The following is a 25582-nucleotide window of genomic DNA, read 5'->3' on the forward strand; positions in this document are numbered from 1 at the left end:
ACTCTTAATAAAATATTTCTCAAGAAGATTGAGACAATTTTCTGCCCTTAAACTTCTTCTCGGATCATTTTGGTCCATCTTGTTGGAAAATACTTTATTTTAAGCTTTTCTTAAACTGTTAACTGATTTTATCATCCTCAAACTATCCAATTAATTACAATAGGTTTAAAGAAAAGACATTTTTTTTAATCCCACCCCACCCTAAGGTCTTTGGGTCTACTGACCCATGTAGGACCGCCAACAAAAGACAAGACATAGCCAAGGAGAATTATATGGTTTTTAAACATCCTTAAAAAATCAAGAAAATCAAAAACAAATTCTTATATATTTTTTTTCAATTTTTCTTTTGCGAATACGTATTTTTATGGCATCGATTTAACGATTTTTCTAACCAAAAAAATTCCACAGTCCCTAATAACGTATTGTTTAAATAAATATGGCTTAATTTGACAAATAGTTTGAGGACACTATTAAAGCTATAAACGGTTTATTGCAAAAAATAACATAAAAAAATAATTGCAATAATCAATTGCTTAGATAATTTACGCAATGGTCTCTAAATCGTCATCATTAATCTAATCTATGTATGTATGTACATTGATTACTGCGCTTAACGCCCATTGATTATTTCAAGTTCAATATTCTTATTCTCCATTTAATGACAATTGCCACGCGGTAATTTTAATATTATAATTAGTTGGTATTCCAAGCATGTGGCGCTTAATCTATCTGGCGTTGTAATTATGTATTGGAAAATACTGTAGTTAACGTAGAATAATAAACACTAATTTGGATAATTTTAGAACACGCGTTAGTTACAAAAAATTGTGAGCTTTTTTCATCTTTCTGAGGCCAAAAAAAAAGTTCAAAGCTTCCTGAAAGAAATCTGTAGGTATATAAAAATATAAGATTGTCGTCTTTATTAATTTAAAATTAATCGTCAACCATTTTTACTTTAGCTAAAAATCAAATATTTTAGATTGGGGAGATTAGGGAAAGTAAAAAAATGTCTCCATTGTGGAATACCTATTCCTCATAACGTCTACGCCTTTTTCACTTAACTTTCTTCATTTACACTCAAAAGAAGAAAAAAACAACTTCTAACAAACTAATCAAAATTTTGGAAGTCACGATACAAGGTCCAATCTAAGCATTTCAACCTCTTGAGCTTCCTCGGTGAGTTTTAATAGGAAAAAAAATTCACTTGACAAAAAATACTCTTCATACCATGCATTCAACTATCGAAAGGTCGCCGTGGAAGCATCAAACGGCGAAACAAGCTTATTTGATGTAATTTTAAATTCTCACGACTTCAATTGCGATGCTTAGTTTTGCGGAGAGAACGCCAATACATAAGCATCGAATTTTATTTGTTTATGTTAGCGTCTTTCGTAACTTCAGGAAATGATAATTTAGTTAATATAATGAAGTGAAAAATTATAATGTATTGTTTTCATTTACATAATTATGTGCTGATAATGAGAAGTTTTTCAAATAACTGATAAATTTTAATTTATCCATTAGATTGAATTGGTAAAGCACACAAGTAGAACATTTTAAATAAATTTTCCTGCGACGTTTCGAGTGCAACAACCTTCATTATCAGGCATTGAAAGTTTTTGGAAAATTTTGTCCTGAATTGATTAATAAATACTGCGTGGCTATATCTCGTTTTCTATTACAGTTATATAGGTTTCAATGTATGTATATATGTTGATCGAGAAAAGTCATAACCAACCTTAATACAAAAATTAAAAGTTCTTTTTTTTTAATTGGTTAGTTTGTCTATCAAATTCACAGCAGTTACAGCTTAATTATGTATGTTAATATAGGTATTGAATCGCGTACAAATACATATTATTTAGACGTAAATTCATTGAAGCAAGTAATATATACCTACACACAAGAATACCTGGCCGAATTGCATTCCATTACAACAGTTTGTAACAACAGACTCGCGAGACATGTTTCTTTCAACATACACAGATTTTTATCGTTGTTGCTTTTTTTCTGTGTCTGTATGAATTCTTTCGAAATAGGGAAATATTATTGTCTTAAAGTAGACAAGAAATGGCTGTTTTTGAACATGATATAAAAATTAATTTTTTCCTTCCATCTCGTTTTTTGTATTCAACACTTATATTCTTCTGCATTGATCCATGACCTCATTGAGTCACACCTTTCTTCTAATATTTATCCATCGCATTATTAATCCCCAATGCTGTAGAGTTGCTGAAACATGAATTTTTTGTGGGTGTTTCGAAAAATTGGAGATTTTTAATTGATTACACCTAATGACATTTTTTAACTTAATACACACTGCGTGGTTAGAATGCGGAGTAATAATTAATTTTTATGATGATTTTCAGTGACGCAATTTAATAAATTTTTAAAGAAGAAAATTTATGAGGACAGTCAGTTATAGCGGATTATTAATTTTTTTCTAAAGTTTTTTTTTTTAATTTTTACCTACGTTTCTTTATAAAGTTTTTTTAGGGGTTTAGAAACCTAATTTAGGACTACTTCCAACTAATAGCACAATAAAAAAAATATGAATTATTATGAAATAGATGACAAAATACATTTTCTCAGAAGATAAGTAAGTAAACTAAAAATCTAGGGTCAAAATCCAAGTAATTCTTTTTGTTTTAGGATTAGGATTTTAAGATTACGAAGTTAGATTCTGCTGAGTTGAGACTGAATGCATTTCTATATAATTTTTTTTACTTATTTTATGCTCTGAAGACGACTAACTCCAGGCCGTCTTTGCAAATTGAAATTCGTAAAAGATCGTCCAAAAACGTATTTAGTTCCGATTTAGTCTAGCTTTACTTTAATGTCTTTAAAGAATGACCACAAATAAATTAGGCCTAGATTAAATACGTTTAAGCCTGCCTTAAATGTTTAGGCCCTATATAGTTCAAAAACTCAGATCTAGGTTAACAAATTTTATCCAGCCTAAGAACATTAAGCCAAGCTAGTAACAACTTAGATCTAACTTTATAAACTTTAGCCTAGGTAAGAAAACTTAATTGATTAAAAAATTAAAGCCTGTCTGTAACAGGTGTGTCATATTAGCTCAATTAGTTATGAATCTTAGCAATTTTGTTACAAAACCGTATGCGTTAAATGGTTTAATTACGAAGAATTAGCTAGCCTAGAATAACAAAGTTCTTAATATCGATTTCTAACAAAACACCCTGCTTTTGAACAAACTGTAAAAGCCCTTAAAGCTCTTTTATCAATAAATTGATATGTATATCAAGATAACATCCCTTTAGATAAAAATCTATTTAATCAGCATTGTAGGCGCAGTATTTTTCGTAAAATGGTAATAATCGGAAGTTTGTCGTTGATCGTTGCTGTTTGTGCTTGAAAATAGGAAGGTCAGAAAAAATTATTTGGAAAGAAAAAAGAAAAGATGAAGAGAAGTGAATCCAACAGCGTTTACGAATGCGTCAAACCACTTTACTACACCAGCAAATTTGCCGGACTGTGGCCTCAGACTCTTCGTGTAAGGCACTCACGAATTAAAACAAAAATCTCCCAAAAATTATTTGTTGAGCAAATTTGTTTTTTTTTCTTCTCACAGAGATCATCTCCGGGAATTACATTAATCAGTCTCGTGTACAACTTTTTCGTTTTAGGCCTATACTTTTATGTTTTTTACCAGAATATTTTTTTAGAGCTTTACGATCAGTTCTATCAACTTACAAACTCCGTGGTTTTTATGTACCTCACTAAGCTTCAAATGCTCGCTAATCTCATGCTCAGCATAATTAGCGTTATTTTCGCAATGGTACACCACAAGAAGCTATGGGATATTCTCGATAAATTCGATGAGATTAATGCAATTTTGGAGAGAGATTTTATTTTTCCACTCAACTATGCAAATATAAAGAGAGTAAATTATATTATGGCCACAATAAATCATGCAATATTGACAATTCTTCTGATCATATCGTGGCTGTATTATGAAAAAGTCATCCACTTGTCTTCATACGTCATCTACCTTTCTCAGTATATGGGCAATTTACCTCAATTGAGCCTCTTTGGCCAGTACATGCTCTGCATTTTCTTCGTCAAGCGAAGATTTGATCTAATTAACGATCTTCTGGGCCAAATGGTAACCGCTGAGAAGAAACAACCAAAACCCCCAGAAATCATTAACTTTGCAGAAAATCTCAAAGTATTCCAGAGGGATTTCCCCATAACAATGAAGCACAAAAACGAGGAATCATCCAGAATTTGTGGGATTTTCCCACGAAGTCTAAAGCCCGTAAGCAAATGCAATTTTGAGACCTTGAATGTGCCTGAGCTCATTGAGAAAATAACCATCCTCGCTAAAATTCATGATTACCTCTGTGACTGCATGGAGTTAATCAACAAAGTTTACAGCATCCCAACACTTCTTATCTTCATGACAATGTATATTTTCAATTTATTTGGATACTTTTCCTGCTATCGAGCTTTCTTCGATGGTCATCAAGAGATTTCCATTATAACAGCCTTTACGAATGCATTGTGGATAAGCTACTACCTCGGGATGAAGTGTGTCATCATCCATATGTCACATTCAATGACCAGAGCTGTGAGTTTTTTTCTTATTGTTTTAAAGGGAGTTTATTAGTTTCTGTTTGAGAAAATCCCTTATTTGAGGAAACCAACCGGATACGTGTAATCTCGTAAGAATAGTAAATCCCAAAACAAATTTAACTATTTCCCACTGTGGAGAGCTTGAAACAAGTTTGCAAATATTTGCCCAAAAACGCAAAGTATGACGTCACAATTACATTTTTTCTCTCTTTTAATATGCAAACAACAACAACAACAACAACACACATAGCCATTTGTCCCATTACTGGGGTTGGCTTCTCACACACAAATTTTTGGCTTTGATTTTTAATGACCGGCTGCCGACCTGACGTCAACCTCAGAGAGGCATTTTTGTTGCATTGTGACTTTGTGTTAGGAATATTCCTCATTCATAAGTTTTTATCACAAGCAACGGTGCAGAGCAGTCAATATCAGTTCAAGAGTTGCCTCTCGTTGTAATATTGTACTGGTGGGAACGAGTGGGGGCATTCCTGACCGAATGAGATCTTTTTTCATATCTGCATTACAGCCAATCGAACACCACCGAGCCTCGAACCCGCCGACCCTCCCAGGGACAGAGCAAACGGACACTGGGACCGTCTGCTTTGCCACTGCTCTACTGGGCCTTTAATATGTCTTTTAATATGCAAGCTTTAACATAAATAGTTCATGCATTGAAAGAGATAAAAAACACAAAAGTGACGTCATTATTTGTATTTTTGGACAAATCTCTGTACAGGTGTACAGTCTTTATTCAATTGATAGTGTAAAAGAAGAAGACTATTTGGCGATTTATGAATCTTTTTTGATCAACAATTTTTTTTTATGATCAAAAACTCTCAACTTAAATTATTAAATTACATATTTTGTTAATAATAGATTGCAATTCTTAAGTGAATTGGAAAAAAAAGGTATTACTTGAAGAAAAGAAAAATGTTTAATGGCAATATCTCGAACCTATAATTTAATTTTGAATTGAATGAATATCTATCGTAATATTGGAGATTGGAATATCTATCGTAAAAAAATATTGGTAGCTTCTATGTATGTATTTGTTTAAAATTCCTTAATTAAAATGATATTATGACTTTTTTTTACACATTCAATATACCAATAATTCAATAAAATATTATGCTACGAATATTATTTCGTAAAAGAGTAAGTACCATACACTTCTATGAACAATATAGAAATTTATCGAATTTAGGAAGCAAACTCATTACCATAAAATCATCATCAAATTTCTAGATAACATAAAATGTAGACGTCGCGAGCATAAATTCCAATACGAATGTTTGGAAATGAATTTATACTTAATATGAATTTGTATATAATTAGATTCTTCATTTTGTTCCTTTTCACCAAAATCGAAGGTGAAATGCTTTCCATGTGAAACCATAGACGAAATATTGCATTTTGCAAATTCTACGTCGATACATGATAGGTAGCAAATTAAATTTCTTCAATATAATTTTATTTGAGCTTTTTTTTATTCTTTTATTCTTGCAGGGAAAGTATTCTGGTGTAATAATTCATAGAATTATTAATTCGACAAATGACAAAATTCTACTTGGAAAGGTAATAAAATCGACATTCTAATCTTCTTTTATTACCTATGAATTAACAAATATATTTTAAAAAATTTTCTTTAAGCTTTCCACAATTTCTGAACAGATTTTAACGAGCAATCCTGTGTTTAATTGCGGCCTTTTCACATTTGATTGGTCTCTTATGTACACTGTGAGGAATATTTGGAAATAATTTGAGGGTTTATGCATAAAATTTATTTATTTATTTATTTTTATTGCAGATGGTCGTCTCAACAACTGCTTATCTCGCATTTCTTATCCAATTTGATATACCCTTACTGTGAGAAAGTAATTGGAATAATCCTGAATTTAAAAGAACGTCTTTTGAATTTATTTTGCTAATTTTATTAAATAAAAATTCTTCTTCAAATAGTTTCTTCTTTTAAATATAAAACCCTCAACCTACACAATAAACTGCGTTGAAAAAAAATAAAAGCAAAATAAAGTTTGTAAAAGCACAACAAGGAGGAGCAAAAAAAGCAATAATTTTTCATTTACCTGAGAATATAGGATAGATAAGAAAATATTTCATTCGATAACTTTCATTCTTCAATTAAATCGAAATATAAATGAAATCAGTGTAGCGATTCATTTTATTTATTACTAGTCAACCCGAGCCCCCAATCACGTGTGAGCAAACTCCATTTTAAGCTATAAAAGGGGGGCGTATATTAGTAGGGGGGATGAATAATACGGTACCCCGAAAAATTCTAAAAATAAAAAAATCCCGTTATCTGACCCTTCAGCAGGTAGAAAGTGGGAAAAATTAGTTTTTCTGTGGGGGCGCTACAAAGGGGGGTTGGGGCGGAATCCCATATAGCGCTTGCAACTCATATTGACCCCCTCTACCCCCATACCAAATTTCATCAAGATCGGCCCAGCCGTTTCGGAGGAGTTCATGTGCCACAGACAGACAGACAAACAAACTTTTCAGCTTTATATATTAAGAAGATTTTTTTTCTACTTTCTTTGTTCAGTCTTTGAGCTTTGAAAAAAGTTTTTATTAAGGATACGATTTTTAAAGCAGAAACTACAAGATTAAAATAAGGAAAAATCGGAAATACAGTATTTAATTAAAAGGATTATGTATGAACTTCTTTATTACATATCGAGGTTTAGACAATTTTTTATCGTTTTTTTTTTAAATCCTGCTGCTGTCTTTTAAATTAAAAAAAACACTCTTTTATAATTTTATTCTCGAGAAGAAAACATTAATTAGTTTTTTTTTATTAATAAAATTAGGAGTTTTTAAGATTGATCCTATTCATCTTCCGATTACATTTTATTTATTTTTAAAAGCCTTAAGGTAGGAAATGGGATTAAAAGTCCTGTGAAAATTCAAGGAAATAGGTCCTGAGCACATCGAAAAGTCAAAGAAGATAGAATAAGGAAAATATAATGTGTACCTACCGCTGATTTATTGTCATGTCAGGATTTAGTATCCTTTAAAGGTTTCAGTGACGTAATTAAAAAAAATTATGTATTAAATATATTGTAAATTGAGTTCGTGTTAATAAATTATGTCTTATTAACACAAAGAGCATAGGGTTACGACATTTTAGATAATTTAACGTGTGGGCAGCAGAAATGTTATTGGTGATTTATGCTCACCACCACGGAAATCACATCGTCGTCACTATGAGGAATTAAGATTGAGAAACAGAGTATGATCCTCCTAAATGGTCAACACGGAGGAATTAAAATATATGTATGCGCCTCCGAATGGGGATACAGAAGACGAAGAGAGAGCAATTGTGCTTTTCGAGTTTGCTCCTTGTGCGAGGATACGTCCTGATGTGCACAAAATGTGACTCTGCTCTACTCTGTGCGAGGTATATAAAAGGCGGCACATTCCATGATAACATCAGACAGAATCTTCTTCTTTCTCGTGCAACAGAACCCAAAGTTATTCTGCTTCAAATTTCCCCTCAGACACACTGTATCAAATACAGCAAGACTCAATTTTCGGTGAAAGTTTTTAAAATTTTTCTGATTTTATTTTAAAGTGTTTCTTTAATATTTTTTTTTCTTTTCTTCAAATATTTTTAACTAATCAATAAATCGAGCTTTTTAAGAAAAAAAAAAACTGTGTGAGATATTCAGTGAATTGAGGATGATTTGTTAGAAAAAAAAAGTTCTTTCTTTCATATAGGTGAGTCTACTTCCTTAAACATGATATTCCCATTTTAATCCACCGCACAATGAAAAAACATTTTTTTATCATTGAATTTGATGACAAATTTGTCATGAGGATAAAATGTTTCTCTATCACATCATCAATCATTCGCATTTTGTGGTTTATTCATTTGCACTTAAATTCAGCACAGAGGGTGCTTTTGTACACTTTGCAGAAAAAATAAACATTTTGCCGCCCCCATCAAAAGAAAATTCACTTTCACACACAATATTGAACCATCATATTTCAGTCCTAAAGAATTTTAAGTGAGTTACAACACCCAAATATTATAAGGTGGACTTGTATTTCAAAAAGCTTTGCGTTTCAAAGGCGAATGGGTAGTGTTTCGGGTTAAGAATCAACAAGTGGTGTTTTTGAGAAGTTTTATGGGGTGGTGAGCGACTAACCCTCTTCTCATTTCTTTTTTTTTCTGAAGAACTTTTCCTCCCTTTTAATTCTCATTGGTCATTACAAATTCACTACGCAAATTTTGCACGTGATTTTATTCCCATCTTAATTATCTATGGGGGTGTGTAAGGTGGATTTTTCTTCAATTATAATTCTGATAAAAAATGCTGTGGCTGGTAAGCTGAGTACTTACGGGAAGTCTGTTTTCTGAGTGTGTGTATGAAATACATTTAAAGGTTGAATTAAAAAGTGTTGTTAGTAAAAAGGCTAGTATTTGATAGTCTGGAAAGCCACGTGCCGGAGTGGCTCAATAAAATTTAATTTCAGTTAATTGGTTGACCATAACACTAATTTGTAACAGGAGAAATAAAATTAATATGTATAAGTTTATTGTGCAGAAGTTTTTAAAGTCTGCTATTTAAATTGATGTAATTCCTTAGAACTTTTTAGGACAAAGGTTGATTTTTTTTTATTCTTTTTTAATTAAATATAACAACACATTTTCTTATTCTTAAAACAAAAAAAAATTTTAAGTGTTTTAACAGTTTTATAACGTTTTTATTGTTCTTTAACCCTAAAGAGTAATTTCAGAGGTTTTAATGGCACGGTGAACCTGTTTGAGCTTTCGTATTTGAAAATTATAATTTTTAATGCATTTTTTATTAAATCTATATAACGTTTCCCGATGTCTTTAGCAATATAGGATTTTCTATTACCGACAAAAAACCCGGAGGTTGAAATTTTTTTTTAAATTAAAATATGATTTAAAAAAGGGTTAAAAGCTATTCTTATATGTTTTTAGAAGCAGAAAGGGATAAATTGGCCTGTCCATTAAACATATTTTATGTAGTTTAAAAACTTTCAAATTGATTATTAAACGCCTATTACAATTTTTTTCCAAGCAAAAGAAATTTTTTTAACCGAATATTTCCGAAGAACTGAATATTCTCATTCATATCTCTTATTAAAAGTTGAATAATTCGAAACCGAAAAAATGAATTTAGTATATTCTTTCGCTTTGAATTTATTACCTTTCGACTTGAAATTACTATTTTTTTGTCATTTTTGAGCTCGAATTTAATCTCTTTCGAGTTTAAATTAAATAGTTTTTTTTTAGACTTTTGCCCCCAAATCTGTGTCTTTTTAGAACTGAAAGCCAAATCATATTTTTCGGATAGAATTTAGTCATTTCTCGACTTGATTTTTATTCATTTTTTAGACTTAAAGCTACTTTTCGACCTTTTTTTTGGCTTAAATTATATATTTTTTAGGTTTCTCTGTTTCTCAAACTGAGCCATATGTATTTTGAACTAAAAACCAATATTTTGATTTCTTTGGCGAATCATCCGAATATTGCACAATAAACCGAATATTTTGGAAGATCCGAATAATTTCATTTTGATAAACACCCCTTATTTTTAACACTTACTAACATCAATTTGTGCTCCTATCAGGTATAGAGCCGCTCCTGATTAATTTAAATCCTTACTCACTTACACAAGCAGTCGTTATAAAAAAAAACTTCCTGCTAAAGGAAATAGGTAGATATTTTTCTTTGAAAAGTTAAAGAAAACCATCTGGAAAGAAAGTAAAACTGAAGGAAATCAGAACAATAAATACAAAATCAATCCAGGTGGAAATTGAATTAAATCGTCAAGAAGAAATTCATTGGAAATGACGCTATTCAAAGTGAGAAAAAAATCTCTTTAAAAAAAACTCACAGGAGGAGTTACCTTGGACGTCAGAATTGCGTGGTTTTATAAGGCTAAATTACGAGTGAAATGACCACGCGAAATGAAATGCTTGTCTACCGTAAATTAGACCCAAATATTTTTTTTTGAAAGAGCAATAAAATTCAATTTGAAATATTAAAAATCGCATTCACAGTTCAAAAATTTCATTAATCAGCGAAGAAGAGTGTTGATTTTTACTTTAGGTTTCCTAAAAGTAGGTGTATTGTGTACATAGTACAATCGAGAGTAGCATAAATATAAAAGGCAGGTGAATTGTCAAGTACAGCACGTAGAGGATAGAAAAATAAGCATCCCACAAAATATTATTCATATAAACATGCTAATTTTGGATAAACTCTCACTCTCTCTGAATTAATTTCTGGGGTGTTTGGTCAGAAAGTTGTCTTTATACCTGTTGCTGCCCCTCAACTTGCCATACTACCTTTGCTGCGGATTTTCTTTTAGTTGCCCCCAAGGAAAAAAGACCCAAAACCCCGCTTGAAATCGTGATACGTTTCTAAAATGCGCTCGCTCCAATATATTCTTTTGAATTCTCGGGATTCTATATAGTAGGAGTGTCCTGGACGTAAATCTGAAAATGACTGAAGTTTTAAATGTCTTTGAGAATGGACTAATAATAAAATAAATATGTACAATTTTGCCCCAAGCAGTGTCTTCTTGGTAAATTATTTAGAATATTTTTTTTAATTGAAATAAAATGAAAATTTTTGTCGGAATTTATATTCTCAGGAAAAAAATCTTCTTTGAAAAAATTATGTTGACCAATCATGTGGGAAAAATAATAATTTAAGCAGAATTTAATAATTTTGCATAACAATTCTTGTTTTTTTGCTAAAAGCTTTTTGTAATGTTCTTTGAAGGACATTCTGCTTTTAGTCCGCTTAAGAACTTTACTTTTATGATTAATGCGTATCGGAAAATCTGAATTTTCAATCATTCAGCAATGCAATTGAGCATCACACAATGTTGGAAACAATGAGCATTAAAGACATATCGATAAATATAATTGGTAAACAAGGAATTAGTAATTATCAAGCATAATAAAAAAGAAATCATACACGCATGCAATTCAAATAATAAAATTAATTGTAGTGTCAATGAAATTGGTTATTATTTATGCTATATGTTTGAAATGAAACTCGAGCAGTAATTGAGTAAGAAAATTTGATTTAATTACCCAGTAAAATTTTTGTGAAATTTTTCTTTCTAATTTTGCATAATTTTAAGGAAGAGATATTAATTAATTTTTACATTTCAATCAATTTTTTTTGCAAAACGCGTAATGAATAAAATTGCAATAAATAATTTTTATTCATTTACTGAAATATTTTATCGTGTGCATGATCTTTAATATTATGTCAATATCTTATACTAATAATTTACCGCTCGTTTAACTTCATTTTTCCTTGAATTGTTACAAAAGATTAGATAGATAAGATTTTGCAACACTATTAACCAATTTGTTCGCCTTTGTTTTTTTTTAGTACTTCGTTAGCGAAGTAGGTGAATCGGTAATATGCTTGTTAAACACGAAATCTCGCAACAAATTATTGAAATAAAATTAATCACTTAGAATTGATATGAAATTTTAAAATAAACTAATAAGATATTTGATTAAAGTTTATTAAATTAAGCAGAACTGACACGTGATGACGAATAGACAGAAATTGATTCAAAAAGAGAGGATTAGTCATGCGTTGTTATTAGATTTATCAGCTGAATAGTAATTTAATACTTAGGGATATATAGCCCAATTCGGACTTAAAACTGATAAAACTTTAAATGTAGACAGTTAGGGGAGCAAAAAGAGCAATTCTACGCGGACCTTTGGAGGTCCGAATTTGGCCACGTTTCCCTATAATTGTAGGGCCAAATATATCTATTTCATTATTTCATAGCAGCTCTCTAAATAAACTTCCTTTCATTTCTAACTAGAGCAGAAATTTGGCAGTTATTTCAAAATTCCAGAAGAACGCCATCTTGGATGCTATCTACGTACATATCTATTCACGCTATTTACAATAATAAAAAGACTTTTATTTTAGGAAGAATATTTTTATATTTATTTAGACACTCTAAGCTAAAAAAAATCCCGGAAAAGCTTTTTAAAGAAGAATAAAGAAAACTAGATTAATCAACAATTCGATTAGTCAATGGCGATCAAGCCAGATAAAATATCGTTTTCGCCGCCATTTTTTTAAATGGGGATTATTCCGTCTAAACTGCAAAGTTTAAGTTCCACTTAAAAGAGGCCGCATGTTTCAAAAAATGATTACAAATACTTCCTAATGCTACTTATGTTGAACATAATAACTAATAATTATGGAAGAAAAGTGTCACATTTTAAGTGTACAATTATTATCAATAATGCGAGAGTCGAGTTTATTACAATGGAGAAATTTGATGCTATTTATTACACAAAAGGCGGAACTCAACCCTTCTATTCGACCCCGCCGAGTAACCCTTTCTCGTGGACAGCATTTAGATGAAAATTCACTGTGGGCTCATATTTAATAATTATTTATTTACAGAGCTGAGTCATTTGTCATCTTAGCCTTTAGGCACATCTTTTTTCATCTCATGGACGTTTTTTCCGTCTATATTGAAAAGCTCTATTTTGTGGAGGAGCAAAAGAAACCACAAACGATGGGAAACGATGGCATTTAATTAATTTACCTTTAATAAAATTATTTTCTTTCCCACGCCACTGAGGTTTTTTTTGGCGAGTGCTTTTTAATTTATCAAATATTTTGCAAACTTGAACGATGATAAATTACAAAAGGAAGCTTTTACTCACAGTTTGTCTAATAGGAAGTGTAGTGGAAATTTTTAAATTATTTTTTGTCTTTTTAAATACCATAGAGGAACTTAATTTTGAAAAGGATTGAGTATTAATTTATTTATTAAGAAAAGAATAATTTGATAGAATTAAAAATCATTTTGAAAAAGGAGTTTATTCATTTTCATACAACCATAGTTATAAATATTGGACAAAGAGAAGTAACTTTGCAATTTCTCTTTGGATAATACGATGCTTTGAGCATATTTCTCTAACTTTAAATTAAATTTAAAATTGTTCTAAATACAACATAAAAATTCTATCGATCAAAGCAGTGAAGCATATGCTTTTAGGTTTTTTATTATACTTTTACAGGTACTACTGATTTCACTCCAATGTTGAAGAAATAAAATGATTTAAAAAAAGGAAAAACATTAATTTTAAAGCATTGATAACCACTACGCAGCACTGACGCATATACTTTATGCGCTAAAATAAAAAATGCAATGGGGGCGTGGTTTCTTTAATTTTAAGATTTTTATCCTCTTTTCTGTAAGAGAGAATAAGATCTTTTTGCCTTTTCGTGAATATTTTCCCATTCTCTTAAAAATTTTCTTTCGAAAAATTCTTTTTTGAAAAAAGCACCCTCTTATCAGACACACTGTGCATATTTCAAACAAGCACTAATTCTCTTACAATAGAAAACCACCCCTATATGACTCAATAAATGGGCTATAAACGAAGGGGGACCTTTTGAGGAGCTTAATAAGGGACTTTGCATTTCCCAATTCATCCGTACTTGCAGATGCCGCCTAGCACAATGAAGTTAATCCTGCTATTTTGCACTATCATCCTCGCCACTCACCACACCGCTGCTGTGGCCGAGGTACAAGATTACGAGCTTTCCCGGGGAAGTGAAGAAGTAGATGCCAATCAGCCACCTCTGCAGCTGCATCAGTTTTCACAGCATCGGCACGTTCGGAGTGACAACACGGAAATTGAGGCGCGTCGTCGAAGTTCGCTGGATAAGAATTTCATGAGATTCGGAAGGGCTGATAAGAACATCTTGCGCTTCGGACGACCAGATAACAATTTTATTCGTTTCGGAAGAACTGATAAGAATATCCTGCGCTTTGGGCGACCAGACAACAATTTTATTCGCTTCGGAAGGACTTCTGGTAAATTTTTTTGAATAATTTTCTAGTAATAAATTTTTGTGAGCTTTCCCGGATTTCCCTATCTCATTAACAGAATTCGTTCGTCCACTGGGCGAAAGTACCGAACGGAGGAAGAAGGCAAAAAATCCAAAAATCGAATGGAATGATGGGAAACAGGATGAGAATTTCATGAGATTCGGACGGAATCAGAAGACAAATTTTCTCCGATTGGGTCGCTCACAGGAAAAAGGAGGAGGTGGTGGTACTCAGCAGAATCCCCAAACAAAGAATATCCTCAGATTCGGTAGATCAGAAAACTTTATGCGATTCGGACGGAGTGGAGGAGACCCCGCTGAAGCCCCAAATTCAGACGAATTTCCCGAAGAAGCTCCGGAAGATGTGAAATCCTTCCTGGACTTCCTACCCGCTCTGGCTGATGATGAATCTTTAGTTATACCACCAAATTACTTAATCCCCAAGGAGGACGACAATTGAAATGGAAGTTTATTGTGCCGAAAGAACAGACACGAAGATGAAGTTCCCAGTTCTGGCTGGTTTGGGGACTTCCTCGTCGTTTTGCCAATTTTATGCACATTCTCCACCAAATATGTAAATTCTCGTTAATAAAATTATTTTCTAAGCAAGTTTATGCAACATTTTTCTTATTTTCTGCCTACATGGGAAATATAAACTGATTTATGGGGTTTTTATGGAAAAATTTAGCCTGAAGGATTCACAAAATTCGCAAAAACTCCTTTATCTCTATATTATAGAAATGAGAAGGGATAGAAAAGGTTTCAAAAGAATTTAAAGTGTAAAAACTTTTAAAGATCTTATCGAAAAAGTATGAATTTTGATTCATAAGGAGCGGGGATGGGGCTAAAACAACGGAGGAAAAAGACGTCAAATGCACGAAAAAACGGAGACATAGCTTTCAAAGCTTTGAAAGTTTAAGAAATTAATAAAAATTGTTAAAAAAAATTAATAATCTTTGTAATATCAACTACCTAAAATTTCAAAAATTTCCGTTACAAGATTTGATGTTGATGGTTCAAAAGAAAATGAGAAAAAGATTATATTTTCAGGTGCTATTCTACAACAATTTCCTCACTAACAACGTACACCATTGCTATATTCATCACACGGTAAATTTTTCGCATTTTCACCACATTTTCATGGAAAATTGAGATTTTCCCGCTCATGAAGCGACGCCGCGTCGGTTGACATCGCCTGTTCAAAGAGCTCAAGTTCGCGCCAAAATTTTTCACAACTATTCCGCAAAAAATTCTGCGAATTTTGCTCCCATTTTCTCACAGAAACTCCCTGAGGGCCCTCGGAGTGTCCCCAGAAACTTTAGGAGCCCCAAAAAAAGGTTTTTCTTTAAAGAAAAATCATTTTTCTGAACAAATCTTTGTCTTTTTATCGATAGGGATAGAATTGTCTGTCGAGAAGATGTATTCGGCTGTCCCAAAACGACTCGGATTATTCCCCATATTAAAATTTTTTAATGAATTTTAATCCGTGTAAATATTGGACAACCCAATAATTTCCTATTCCACTGTGATGTAAGTTTTTTAGCCACCAACAAAAATGAGTGCAGTTTTCCGTGCAATTAGGAGTAAGTATCCCTTCGGTAGGTCCTGGGGAAGGTTCCTAATGTCCTTGTGAACATTTCCAGTGAATCGTGGAATTTTCCGGCTGGCTTGTTTGCCACGCCGGCACTATTCCGTGGATGCCAAGAAATTCCCCAAGATTACGACGCACTACACTGTCTATCCACGGGAAAAGGATGCCCGGTGGAAGGATGTGGATATGGAGAGATCCGTGGATGAGGTGGATGTTATGATTGTCGGTGGGGGGCCATCAGGAATGGCAGCGGCTATTCGTGCAATGCAGTTGGCAGCGGAGAAGGGCAAAGAAATCCGGGTGTGTGTTGTGGAGAAGGCTTCCGAAATTGGTGGACACATCCTGTCGGGGGCTGTCATTGATCCTGTATCGTTGAATGAACTCCTGCCTGAGTGGAAGGACATGGGAGCACCACTCAATACGCCCGTGACGAAGGATAAGTTTGCCTTCCTCACGAGTTCCGGGAGTATACCCATTCCCATTTTCAAGGGATGGCCACAGGACAATCATGGGAACTACATTGTAAGGCTGGGTCACTTGGTGAAGTGGTTGGGTGAGCAGGCTGAGGGTATGGGGGTGGAAATCTATCCTGGGTGTGCAGCAGCTGAGGTACTCTTCCATGAAGATGGGAGCGTCAAAGGAATTGCCACGAATGACGTTGGAATCGGCAAGGATGGTGCTCCCAAGGATACATTTGCACGTGGAATGGAACTTCACGCGAAATGCGTGATCTTCGCCGAAGGTTGCCGTGGGCATCTCACGAAGCAATTGATGATGCGTTACGGTCTGAATGCCCAATCTGAACCCCAATCCTATGGGATCGGGTTGAAGGAAATGTGGGAGATTGCACCGGAAAAGCACCAGCCGGGATTGGTGCAACACACTGTTGGGTATCCCCTATCACCTGACACATACGGTGGTAGCTTCCTCTATCATCTCAATGAGCCTACGCCAACAATCTCAGTGGGCTTTGTTGTGGGCCTCGACTATGCCAATCCCTACATTAGTCCCTTTCAGGTGAGTTCTGATCACTTTTTTGTTCCCTTCCAGGATTGAATATGACTCCGTGGCTACTTTCCCTCCCGCAGGAGTTCCAGAAATTCAAAACTCATCCCGCAATCCGTCCCATTTTCGAGGGTGGCACGAGAATTGCCTACGGCGCTCGAGCTCTCAATGAAGGTGGCTTCCAGAGCATCCCTCGGCTCACATTCCCCGGAGGTTGTATTGTGGGCTGTGGTGCTGGCTTCATGAACGTCCCCAAGATCAAGGGCACACACTATGCCATGAAGAGTGGTATGCTTGCAGCTGAAAGCGTCATTGAGGAGCTCTTTGCGGAGCAACCAAAGAGTCAAACGGCCGGAATTGAACCAAAGGGATACGAAGATCGCGTAAAGAATTCCTTCATCTACAGCGATCTCAAGAAAGTTCGTAACCTTCGACCGAGCTTCCATGGATCTCTCGGGCTCTACCGCGGATTAGTCCTTTCGGGGATTTCCATCTTCATGGGTGGCCGTGAGCCGTGGACTCTGTCGCACGGTGGAGCGGATAATACGAAAATTCAACCAGCGGACAAGTGCAAACCCCCAGAGTACCCCAAACCCGATGGCAAGGTCACCTTTGACCTTCTCTCCTCAGTGGCACTCACAGGAACCAACCACGAAGGTGATCAACCACCACATCTCACCCTAAAGGACGACACTGTCCCCGTGGGCATGAATTTGGCCACTTTCGGTGGCCCAGAGGCTCGTTTCTGCCCAGCTGGTGTCTACGAATTCGTCCCCAATGAGGAAGCCGGTGGGGACGCAATGAGGCTGCAAATCAATGCACAGAATTGCATTCACTGCAAGACATGCGATATCAAGGATCCAACACAGAATATCAATTGGGTTGTACCTGAAGGTGGTGGTGGCCCCTCATACAATGGCATGTGAGCCCCCACAGAGGAAGCTCTCTCAAGTGCCAGAACGCATTTATATACAACACACATATTTTTATACAAGGGAATTGTTTTGCAAATTATTGGCGTCTTTTGTAAATAATTATTCTTCCTTTTTTTTTCACTGTAAAATGTACCTTTTGGGACCGAATGTAGTAAAAAGAAAAAAAAATTGTACTGATAGAAAAATTTGTAAATGGAATCAATAAAGTTTTTCACGTTTTTATCATTAATTGATTTGAAATTGTTTTAAAATTTAAAAGGTTTAATTATGCGTTGTGATTCTTACTTCAGATGACAGTTAAGTGTGGCAAAAATTGAGAAAGGTTGATCTGGAATCTGGATTAAAATTCAAGTGTGGTGAAAATTGAGGGTGGACAAACTTTGAGGAAAGACTTTTTGACTTTTTATCCGGCCAGAAGGGTGGATGAATTTTTTACGAAGCTCAAGGATCCGATTCCGCTGATGAGAAGATCGGATGTGGTGTATAAGATTCCCTGCATGGGCTGCTCTTTGAGCTACCTGGGCACCACGAAGCTGCTTCTGAAAGACCGGATTAGACAATATAAGAATGATTCTAGGCAGCCGATTTGAGGAAAGATTTTCTCACGCAGCGAATCACAACCAACGCGCTGTTTTAAGGAAAGCCAAGCTTTACTAGTGGCACGTTGGCTGTGATTCGTTGCGTGAGAAATACTTGTACTACCATGATTAATTTAGATAAGAAGATTTTTCCATCCTGCTTTTAGGGTTTTTTGTAACCTCGTCCCATTCTTTACCAAAGAGATCAACAGCTTTAGCAATACACAATTTAACATTTTTTTCCAAAATATTGTTGCGGCGTTGTTCGGCTGTGTTGCGGAATGTTGTACTGCTGGGCATCACAGATTTGGCGGCAGTTAACTTCGTCTTGCTGGAATTTTTTGTGTTACGCGAACGTGGTAGTGGATTTCTGAGGGCTTCGTTAGACATCGCAGTAACAAATATATTTTCAGTTCTTGTTTGTGAACAAAACATTCCGAAGCGCTTTGAAAGCTATTATATGCTGGTCTATTGGCTGAATTAAAGATGTTGTGTTTGGTGGTAGATAGACACTTATAAAATAAAATTTTTCGTTTACGACATTTTTCAAGTCAGGTTGATGTCCTGGTGCATTGTCCAGCAGAAGAATTGCTTTCAAGAGTGGTCCTTTCTCAAGACAAATCCACTCTTCGAAAAGAATTTTTGTCATCCAAGCTATCTTGTTTGATGCGACCTCACCGCGGTGAAGATTCATTTATTAAAAGTTTTTTTGAATGCTCTTAGATATGCTTAAGTTAAAAGAGAAGAGGTTTAATTTTTAGATCCCCGCTGGCATTTGCATAAAACAGAATATTGCGTTAATCTGTCTTTCATCATCTTAAGACCTGGGGCTCTTTCCCATTTTCTGGTTATCTTCGTGCATTTTGGAAGTTTATACCTGTGCTGAAAACCATCGATGGCTAAGCAAGGTTTCCCTTTCGTCGTTGTATACAACTGTGGTGGAGACCCAGTGGAGACGCATTATGGAAGTTATTCCCAGTAGATTCCTTCATAGAGATAATAACATATATAGAGCGGACAAAGGTTTTGAATGTATGGGGCTTTCCGCTCTTATCTTCTAAATTAAGACAATTTTTTGTATCTCTTGGCTCATGCACTAATGTTGTTGTTCATTTGTGTTACTTATGCAAACTTTTTAACATGTTCTAAATTAAGACAAATTTTTTGTATCTCTTGGCTCATGCACTAATGTTGTTGTAAATGCTTTACTGGAAAATTGGGACACATCAATGCCCGCTGATGGTGTATTAATTTTTAGATTTAGATTTTTATTTATAATGTCCTATGGAATTACGTAGTATCCTTATTGGACTATACATAAAGGGTCGAATTCACTACTCAGTCCGGTTTAAAAATTTAAGTCGGTCTTAATGTTTTAAGTCAGTTTTTTAAGTCTGACTTAAAAAGACTTAAAGTCGGTCATGAATTTTGCAATTGTTCCTGCGTTTTTAATTTTCAAAAAGAAAAAAATTTTAAAACCGACTTAAAAATTTTAAGTCAGACTTAAAAAAAACTGACTGAAAACCTTTAGATCGACTTAAATTTTTAAGCCCGACTGAGTAGTGAATTACACCCAAAGTGTTACAATGGATTTAGGGTAATTAATTTATGATGTTCAATTTAGTTAAAAAATTTAATATTTCTTTTTTAGATTTTTTATTATTATCAAGCACAAGCTGTCGTGGAATATCTTCTCAAATCAGTCTGTGACGTATAGGTCATGATCAATGAATTCTGTGTCATCGTTGAAGGCGTGTTGTAGTGCTTAAAAATGAAGAATGAAATTCTATTAGCTACTGACCACTTATTCTTCTCTTCATCCAACATGAATTTTTTCAGCGAATTCTTTATTGTATCCACAGTTTTTTCCTCGGCTTTTTCATCCATGCCGTTAGACATTGGATGGTATGGAGGTACAGTTTTGTGAACGATACGTGTGATTTGCAAAATTTCGCGAACACCTCCGATTGAAAAGGACTTCCGTTGCCCGATACAACCGTGTGAGGCAACCCATAAACTTCAAAATTTTTCTGCAAAGCTTCAATTGTCGCCAACGAATCAGTTTTTCTCACCAATTTCACATCAGTCAGTTTTGAGAAATCGTCCACAATGGGCCTCTTTCAGCGACCAAGAAACCCTTGAAATCTTGATATTTCAGTACAAATTTCAAAGATTTCAAGAGTTTCTTGGTCGCTGAATAAGGCCCAATGATAACAAAAGTTCTATCTTCCCAGAAAAAGAAATCTATATGAATTCTCTCTAATGGATAAGACGATTCCGTCTATTGCCTCAGAGACTAGGATTCCCACTTTTGTACACTACAAGGATGAAAGATTTGCCATCTGTCCTTGTAAAATTCCTTTAACTCCTTCTTCATGATTGAATCCTCGCTTTCTTCACTGAAGCGTCATTTCTACGCGATGATTGAGCGCTGCAACTCACGCAGAAACTTATACCATGATCTCTCTTTCTCCACAGCTTTTTCTCTAATGTTGGCATGCTTTTAATGGGCTTATCTAGTTTTTTTTCCTATCGACTTCTCCAGATTATTCTCTGGGACACGTGGACAGGATGTTGCCTTGATATCCTTTGCATTTTCCGAATAGTTATAATTTAAATTTTTCTATCAATCAATATTCAACGATGAAAAACATAATTATGTCCGCAGCTGCGTTGTAATTCAGGAATCTTTTACAGGAGTGAGTAGAAGAATCAAATAATGTTTTTTTTTCAACTTTATTCATCTCAGTTTCATTTGTCCTATCAAATTGTTGTTGTCAACCAACCTCCAGAGCAAACCCAAGGAAAAGCTCCTTCTACATATAGTTCCTCATAGATGCTATGCAACTACTCAACTGCAATTTACCAATCTTCACTTAATTTATAACACGGAAAATAATTTTAATTTACTGACAGAAAAGAATACGTTCAGTCGCTCCAGTCGACCGGTTTATCTTTTTGTTTATCTAATCGATATTCATAAATCTGCAAAAGCTCTTAAATAATTTCTAATAATTTTCTTTTTAGAACGGCTTTCGTACCTTTACAGCGTTCTTCTTCCACTTCTTGATTAGAATTTTCTTCGCTGAAAAGAAAAAAAAATAGAAATTTAGGTTTTTTTTTTAAATTAAAAACTTACCATCTGCATGTGTTTCAGAATCCTCTATTTCTTCGACGAATCTGGATCTGGTATTCTCGATGATCTCCTTTTTCTCCTTGGTCACTTTCTTCAAGTACTACTGGCTGTATTTTCGTGCCATTTTTTACTTTAACTTATTTTTTCTTTACTCCTTTTCGCTTTGAATGTTGAAGCTAAATTGATTGCCTTAGGCAAATGGAGTTAGCTTCAACATTGAAAGTGAAAAGGTTCCCGCGAAAAGCCGCAACAAACTAAATTTCGGAGTCTAAAGTCGACTTTGAATATAATATTCACAATTTATTGAAAAATAGACTTGACTGTCCAATCCAATTAAGGGCAGAGTAACGTCTCCCTGAAGAACATAATAGGCAAAAGACAAAGAATTTGAGCTGATTAAAGATTTTTTTTTCTGTCCGTAAGTTTTAAAAATCATAAAGGAATGCAACGTAAAAGTAAATGAAACTATGTTATCTCTTACATAGATATGCATATATTTTTCTCATTTTAATAATTATTAATTTAATCGGAACAATCATTTCTCATCATCATTGATCAACTTAGCTCAATTAAAAGTTCTTTTCTCTCATTGTGTTAGTTCAATCCATTTGTTTTTTTCTCTTTTCTTTTTAATATATTTTTTTATTGGAACACGATTTTCTCTCACTCTTGCTCTAATAAATAATCATCATGATGTTTGTGTCTTGGAACGGATTTTCATCAAACTCGCACCGCTAAAAAGAACTCTTCTTCTTTCCACAAAAAATGGGGGATACATTGACGTTATGATTTGTTTTTTTTTTTTTTTAACCTTTATGTTCTCTTTATAATCCATTTTTGTGAAGACATTTAATATTCCATTATTTTTTACAGGTAAGGTCATATTTAAATATATACATATATACTCTTTTTGTTTCAGTGTATATATATGTATATACGTAGCATTCTTTCCTTTTACAAGAGAATATATCCACAATAACAACTAATAATTGAGACATTTACCAATTTTCCCATTTCTTATTTTTTCTTTTTTTTCAAATACATTCTCTTTATCAACAGTAAACGATTTTTATTTATTTTTTTTTGTTTGCATGTATCTTCGGTCAAAAAAGTGCTTTTTTAGGGTTTTTTTTTGTCCTTAAATTTAACAACACCATCCAAGGTTTCTCAGGGTGAACATCAGCTCTTTGTACGTAAAATCTTTTCATGTTTTTCTGGGGGAGGAGTATTCTCCACTAAAATATATTTATACTTATTATAAATTTATGTTTTTATTATATTTGCATTTTCATCGTATTTACAAAAAAAAAACAAGTCTCACAACGATTTTAATAAGTTTTTTTTTATATCGCAAAAATGATCAAAAAATGAATCTAAAGGAGCTATAAAAAAACAGATTCCTTATTTTTTTTTACAAAGTACAAATTAAAATTTTTCCACAATATGATTTTTTAAAAATAAAGAAAAATGTGTGCAAGTGATATGAAAAGCTCCCTTCTTTCCACGCCCGAATCTTCCTCACCGGAATAACATTTTAGTTCCCTTTTTTTGCAATAATGTAAATTTTCTCTACTAAACAACATCATTCATAAAAGTTCACATTTAGTTTATTTTTTTTATGTAATTAATTTTTCAAAAGGTTTTCAGGCACAACACACGCAAAAATTAAAATTCTGTGTGAGTTAAAAAGGCTCGTAATTGTCTCATAACTTCACGTGATGAAACCAATTTTTACTTTATGAAAGCTTCTTGTTTGTTTTTTTTTAGTGGTGTCCTTCGTGACTACAATATTAAAAGGAGACTAGTTATAGGAGATTTTTTTTAAAATTTTATTATACGAAAAAGTGTGTATAAAATACCCTGTTGAAGGTGTAAAAATTTTCAATGCTAACGCACTGGGTTGCTTTATTCTCTCAGCAGAATCCAATAGAGTTGAGATGGTTTTATGTTGATTTTTAAGGTTAATTTCTTTGATTTTCCTAATAAAAATTAGGATGAAAATTGCCAGCTGGAAAAGCTCTGAAAAGCCTTCATTGTAATTATCTCATTTTCCTTTTAATTTTATCCAAAAGCCTTCAAAACAATAAAAATTCATTGATTGAAGCACTGAAGCATAAGTTTTATGAGATTTAGAGTTTAAATACAACAGAGGCGTGGTTTTTTCAATTTTTGCTTCAAGTCTCTCAACAGAATCCAGGGAAAAATGTTATTTTCTTTACCTTCTTCATTCAATGCTTATCTTGTTTTCAAATTTCAACTAAAGAGCATCAAAATGAATAAACTCCTTTGAAATCAGTACAGCTTTATAAATTTAAAAGACGCTGAAATTGGATTAGTAACAAACAAAGATTCGAAAATTTTTCATTTTTCAAATGTTTGTTGTTTTTCTAACGTTTGATGCATGGTTTAACGTTTCTTTATTAAAGTCTTACATTCCTCGCGACGTGTTTTTTTAACGCTTGATAATACTTCTAACGTTCCAATTCTAATGTTTGATCACGTAATACTTGGACCGTGGTTTGATGATTCTTTTTTCTAACGTATGTTATTTGTTTTAACGTTTGTCGTTCTCTTTTGTAGCTCGATGTTCCATTTCTAACGATTGATCTTTTTTTTTTAGATCTTTTGACATTTCTTTTCTTACGTTTGACAATGGTTTTTGGCTCTCGACGTTTCCTAAAGTTTGAAGTTTTTTTCCATGATTGATATTTCTTTTTTTTATGTTTGTTTTCCGTTTTCAAACGTTTGACGTTTCTTTTCTTCTTCTTTTTAAATTTCCAGGGCCGGACGTCATTTCGACATCCACACAGCCCGTAATTTTTTTCTTTTCTAACATTTAATGTTTGAAGATTTTTTTTTATTACGTTTGTTGCACTTTTAACGTTTGACGTTGTTGTTTTAGTAGTTTGATGTTCCTTTTGCAACTTTTGACGTCATTTTTCGATCTGTTAACTTTTCCTTGAAACGTTTGACATCTTTTCTGACGTGTGACATATTGCTTTTAACATTTGACATTTCTCTTCTAACGTTATCGTTTCTTTACTAATGTTTAATGTTTCTTTTAAAACGTTTCATATGCTGTCAGTTTTTTAACGTTTCACATTAATTTTTAGTTGAAGTTCCTTTTCAATCGTTTTATGCATCTTTTTTAAAGGATAAAAATATTATTTAAAAAATCCTGAAAAAATAAACATTTTCTGTAGGAAAATAGAGCAAACCTCATCAACTCTATTGGGCTTGTGAGAATGAATTTGCCTTTTATCACCCAAAATGAACAGAAGGGATGGAAAATTGTGCATTGAAAGTGATAAAATACATTTATATTACGCATTTTATGCTCTTGTTGTCATCATACTGAAACATATAACACTGAATATTTAACCACAAAATATTCCCATCAACTTTTTTTTTAACTAGTCCATGTTGTTCCCCACGCACGCTAAATGGATTTCTTTTGGTTTTTACTTTAAGGGGGATGACACCAGTTCCAGGAAAAGGAAGAACCTTATCATGCAGGATTATATCTGTGCCTTCTTTCTTTGCTTTTTATGCCATTTTATGCAACGATCAACCATTTTTCTTTGGTAATAAATTCCTTCCATGTTAATTGTGAATCACATAGATTTTTTTTGTTATATTTTTGTGTTTTTTCTCTCTATCTCCGTTTATGTTTTTCACTTTTAATATGCAAATAGGCACTGTGTTTTAAGGCATCTACAAAGTGGAGGTAATTAACACGTATGTATGTATCTTTTTCTTTAATAATTCTTTTTTTTTCTTTAAATACTCTTTCTCTCATTTTTTTTCTTCCTAAATAATGCAATTTATATATTTTTTTCTTAC

At 33.5% G+C, this 25582-nt stretch overlaps 5 protein-coding genes across 5 annotated transcripts in view; 3 read left to right on the forward strand and 2 right to left on the reverse strand.

Annotated features, from left to right (window-relative positions):
• LOC129792365 (transient receptor potential cation channel subfamily A member 1) overlaps positions 1-25582 on the reverse strand; it is a 1125827-nt gene that overhangs the window by 799692 nt on the left and 300553 nt on the right. The gene's annotated exons all lie outside the window — the stretch shown is intronic.
• Positions 1-25582, reverse strand: part of LOC129792430 (PIH1 domain-containing protein 2) — a 927269-nt gene that overhangs the window by 799692 nt on the left and 101995 nt on the right. The gene's annotated exons all lie outside the window — the stretch shown is intronic.
• On the forward strand, positions 3451-6505 carry LOC129792422 (gustatory receptor for bitter taste 66a-like). The gene is made up of 5 exons (XM_055831481.1): positions 3451-3514; positions 4509-4591; positions 6106-6174; positions 6250-6336; positions 6407-6505. Exons 1-5 carry the CDS (start codon positions 3454-3456, stop codon positions 6467-6469), a joined length of 363 nt encoding a protein of 120 aa, XP_055687456.1. The 5' UTR covers positions 3451-3453; the 3' UTR covers positions 6470-6505.
• LOC129792449 (FMRFamide-related peptides) lies at positions 8052-15106 on the forward strand. Its single transcript, XM_055831513.1, has 3 exons — positions 8052-8337; positions 14108-14480; positions 14554-15106. The coding sequence occupies exons 2-3, from the start codon at positions 14108-14110 to the stop codon at positions 14952-14954; spliced, it is 774 nt and encodes a 257-aa protein (XP_055687488.1). The 5' UTR covers positions 8052-8337; the 3' UTR covers positions 14955-15106.
• LOC129792391 (electron transfer flavoprotein-ubiquinone oxidoreductase, mitochondrial) lies at positions 15944-18258 on the forward strand. The gene is made up of 3 exons (XM_055831399.1): positions 15944-16077; positions 16138-17102; positions 17174-18258. Exons 1-3 carry the CDS (start codon positions 16050-16052, stop codon positions 18014-18016), a joined length of 1836 nt encoding a protein of 611 aa, XP_055687374.1. The 5' UTR covers positions 15944-16049; the 3' UTR covers positions 18017-18258.

This window comes from Lutzomyia longipalpis, chromosome 3 (genome assembly GCF_024334085.1).
Source record: "Lutzomyia longipalpis isolate SR_M1_2022 chromosome 3, ASM2433408v1".
Classification (NCBI taxonomy): domain Eukaryota; kingdom Metazoa; phylum Arthropoda; class Insecta; order Diptera; family Psychodidae; genus Lutzomyia; species Lutzomyia longipalpis.